General features: G+C 30.0%; 1 protein-coding gene across 3 annotated transcripts in view; it reads right to left on the reverse strand.

Moving 5' to 3' along the window:
- Positions 1–208: 208 nt before the first annotated feature.
- LOC100161886 (dual oxidase maturation factor 1) overlaps positions 209–4824 on the reverse strand; it is a 64734-nt gene continuing 60118 nt past the window's right edge. For 2 of the 3 annotated variants that reach the window (XM_001949827.5, XM_029490909.1), the window contains exons 6-9: positions 3781–3995; positions 2257–2455; positions 1866–2129; positions 245–793 (exon numbers count right to left, since the gene is read on the reverse strand). In XM_001949827.5, coding sequence (XP_001949862.1) covers positions 736–793; positions 1866–2129; positions 2257–2455; positions 3781–3995 — 736 coding nt within the window. In that variant the 3' untranslated portion in view covers positions 245–735. Of the gene's footprint in view, positions 794–1865; positions 2130–2256; positions 2456–3780; positions 3996–4824 lie in introns of all 3 variants that reach the window. The other variant, XM_003243617.4, reaches the window with a different exon arrangement.

The following is a 4824-nucleotide window of genomic DNA, read 5'->3' on the forward strand; positions in this document are numbered from 1 at the left end:
GATTTCTGATAGGAAATTGTATTTAGTCGAAGCCCATTGAGAGAGCTGTATTGAAATTTATTTTATAATGATGTTGATGTTATGTTATTGAATTTTATGATGTTCAAGTTCATAAATAAACTGTGATACTGTGATACCCCCCATAGCCTGTGGACCCGCCTTATTTGATTTTAATTTTTTAATAAATTTATTAATAAAATATATGAGCTACCTATTCACAATAATATATTGTTAACGAGATATAAAATAAATAAAAATACATGTTATATTTGTCAAAAATAATAATTTACACAATAAAAAAGTTTTTGATTTAAAAACTAGCCTAATTAAATGTTTACAAACATTAAATTTATAATACTATTAATAAATAAATATAGGTAACATTACAATAATTACATTCACATCTCCTTGATATACTTATAAACCTAATTTTTACATATTTTTGATCATTGTAGTATAAATATTAATGTACTTTATCGTAAATTAAGTTAATCAAAGTTTGACATCGAGAATTTTAAGCTTTTCGTTTCACTAGTTCCACTTAACAAAACCGACATAATTAGTATAATAGCAACTAATTATAATTTTATATGACTGTCATTTTGTAATATATATATATATAATATGGTACATAATATGTATATATCTATATGTCTATACGATCAGACTTCAAAAAAATTTTCACAAATCGTTTTGCTTGGCACATTTATAATAATTACATTATTTTGTGAAGTTTCACCACATGGATACTTCTTTGGCTCTATCTACCACTATTGCTTGTCCGGGCGCCGGTCTAAAAAAAACAAATTTTGATTAATTGGAAATATTTACAATAAAATAATTAATAACACAATTTATGACAAGACGTATGTAAACCGGAATACTATTTTTTAAGAACGTATCTCCACAGTTTCTGGAATTGAAATAGTTTATAAGACTACAGAAAATTACATTTTAAATCTCCACGTGTGATTGTTAATTTTATGGAACATTCAATGCCCAAATATAAAAATATTGTGTTTAAAATTTACCTATTTTTTCGGTGACCAATTTAACTTTGTGCGTAGTTAAATAATTAAAAACGACGATGGTTACAAAATATTGTTATGTTTATTTTTAAATTCGAAGGCGGCTAAATTTTTGGCTAAATTTATAACCTAACCTGCACGTGAAGTTCATAATAATATATAGGTACAAGTAATATTATGATCAATTGTAGGCTGGTTGAAAAGTTAATCTTTTTTCAACATTTTAACTCAGCCATAGTTTAAGTTTTAATTGTAATATAATATTAGGTGTTCTTTCTAATTATTTTGAAAAATAAAACTATGATATATTTACACATATATACTTAACTGTGGTTAAAATCAAAAACTAATTATATAATATATATATATATATATATATATATATTGGTTAATAATAACCCTCTATACCTAGTACCTATATACTAAAATAGTTTAATTATTTCTTGATTTGATAATTTATAAGACCCAATTGGATGTAATTGTCTAACATTACAGTGTGATAACAATAAGATAATATAATAGAATGAATTTTAAATAAGATGGCTAGTTATCAATTATTATTTCACAATCGCAAATAATTATAATAATTAATATTATGTGACTCAGGTGGTCATTAAATTAATTAATTGAGTTATATTTTTATTTTCTCTCCATAGATTAACTTTAAACTTTTAGAATTAAATATTTTATTTGACATTTTGGCGTATATTAACTTCTAATGTTTAGCTTCACATTATTGACGTTGACTTAATTTATTTTACCAATCATGTTGAATAATTTAGGAATAAACTTTCCTATACCTTTGATTATTGTATTTAATATTAACATATAGATCACCTAATAGGTGGCAAAGAAGTTTTTAATATGGACAATCTGCTCTTGTCGCGGTTGTTGAAAGCGACTGCCAAGTTGGACGTTTGGCTAGTCATCGAGTCCTGCGATATAGTCCTGTTGAACTTCACCCCCTGGGCTGCGGGCCTGTTGTACGGGAACCTCCACGGCGAATTTGGCGGGGCCGGGTCCAACTCGAAACCACGGTTGTCCGCGCCTGCGCGTTTCATGTGGTTGTTGACATCGTCGTCTTTCTTGGACGACAGTCGCCTGCGAGACAAAATGGCGGCTCATTAATCATAATATTATAATAAAATCACATGTGTGACAAAACCATTCGATGGATTTCCTATATTATATAATTAATATTATGATAATATGGTTAGCGTTAGACAACCTTAATATCCTGCGGCCGAGGCCCTCGGGCTCTTCGAGACTCTTATTGCCAACGCGTTTCTTCCGATGAATGCTGTCCTCGATGATAATGTGCCGGTCGTACGGCGTGTCGAAGTCCACCTCGAGAATGGTGGAGAACTTGTGCGGATACACGCAGTCGATGGCCACGATTATCAACCCGACGGAAATGCACAGCAGACCTGCGGAGGAAGAAACCGTAACGACGTGGACGATAATAATAAACAAAATATAATGTAGGTGGGTAATAATAATTGAATTATGCATAATAGATAAGTATGTAGTACTTATCGCACTGACATTATAACATATAATAACTTAACGAAGTTATCAACGTTTCTCGTTATAAAATTATAGGAGGGGATCATGCATCGATATATTATATAATATAATATATATATATTAGGTATCGAGGAGACTCCGCCAAATATGATATATAATTCGACATTTGGATGACAATGCTATAGGTAGGTTAGATACTTAGATACGATAATCGTTACTATAGAGTATATAACAAGGACTTGAGTGCACTTGTATATTTGTAATAATTATTTTAAAAAGTATAGTTATTGATAGGTATGAGTAATACATTTGAATCCAGGCATAATAATTCTATGAACAATATATAATATTTTACTTTACATTTCTTTTTGTATTTTCAGAATATTGTCGTTGCAAACATTAAATTCATACAAACAAATTTTCGAACATGTTGTCATTAATTTATGATTGTCAACTGTAACTTTTTGAGTAACAAATAAAAAGTGCATACCTACCTACTATTAAAAACATTTGGTACACTTTTAAATTTCTTTTCGTTCAATGCCTTATTTTTAGATGAGTAAATACGATTAACTTCAATTAAAATTTACAATACGCTTTCAAACATATTCATTGCCAGTTAATAATATTGAATAGTTTAATATAAAAACAGAAAATAAACTTTTTGAGGGGCTTCGTGACTATTGAACAAAATAAGAACTACTCATTCCAATTCCAAAAAATTCGCAACCTCTATCCCAATTTTCATATTTCATTCCAAAAAATAATTAATGTCAGTATGTCACCATAACATGTACGAGGGAATGAACTAGCCACATTTATAATTTCGTTCTTTGTATCCGTCTACGTACTCGCAGTTCGCACTAACGATCAGTTTACGTACCTATTTATGAATAATACAAAGCAGATGGTCGAATGTATATTAAGTTGCCTATATAATGTTTATTAGAATATAGAAGTCGTACGTGATCTCTTAATACTTCTTGAACAAGTTTAATTTAAATGTTTTACTAACCGAATTTGATTTTATTTTACACAACGATTTTAATCTCACTTATAAAATATCTGGACACAATATACTATGTTAGGATACTTATTCTTTAAATGTACCTATATTGATCGCAATAATTTACAATTTTCTCCCTTCATTGAGTGCAATTTACGTTGCTAAGCGAAATGGACAAATCTAATATCTATATAGGTAATATGCGTAGTGCAAACAAACCGGTGAACAATGTTAGCCAGAAACACCAGCCCAGCCTGAACAGTAAAAACTTGTCGTCCTGAAAACGTATGACTAGAGGCGACGACGGAAGCATGCTGTGATAGGCGACCGTGGCTCCGACCATAAAACTTCCCATGCCTATCATCGTGTAAGCCCCATACCGCGGAACAACAATCAACAGAATGTTCATCAAGAACCACAACACAAACGCTGTCCTGTAAACATAAACATACTTTGATATTATATTATTATATAGACAAACACGACATGTGCGTGAATATTAGTCTTTTAATTTGATTTTACGTGACACAGACGTAAGTACGTTATAGAGGGGGTAGCCTTAGAGGGCTTAACCATTTCGAGCCCTGTTGGTGGACGTATCATTGCTCATGATAACGTCGTGAATAGCGATTTTAGGAAAAAAATTATTTTGAGTTGTGTAATAGTTATTTTTTAATGTGATGAAAGTGGTGATTCAAGTGTTTATATTTATGGACTATAAATGGTGTAAACGGTAAGTCGTAAGTGGTAACTGATTTAACATATTATGTTTTGTTTAGGATTGGATTCTATATGGGTGAATCTGGTACAATAAGGAATATACTATGGTAACATTGTACTTTATATAATATACCACTTACTAACCGCAAGCCAATCACAATTTTTTTTTCGAACAACATGGTCTAAAAAATCTCAAGTGCTAGAGTTCTATACATTTTTGGACCGATTTCCGTTTAAATATTGTATATGTCGCATCCACATAGTGAAACCACTCATTTCATGAACTGGATATCCAGTTAGTGAAATTTGTCCAGATCGTGAATTTTGACGAAAATACATTATATGGACATCCATTTCATGAAATGGACATTACCTATTTTGTGTACTTTGCGTAATTGTTGTAAAACAAAATTGTTATGTTATGTAGCAATAAATAATTATATTATATCATAGTATAGTATAGTATAGTATAGTCAATTATAGTCATAAATTATATCATATTGCATTATTTTATTTTTCATAAATAATTATAACTATACTTTT

This window comes from Acyrthosiphon pisum, chromosome A2 (assembly GCF_005508785.2).
Source record: "Acyrthosiphon pisum isolate AL4f chromosome A2, pea_aphid_22Mar2018_4r6ur, whole genome shotgun sequence".
NCBI lineage: Eukaryota > Metazoa > Arthropoda > Insecta > Hemiptera > Aphididae > Acyrthosiphon > Acyrthosiphon pisum.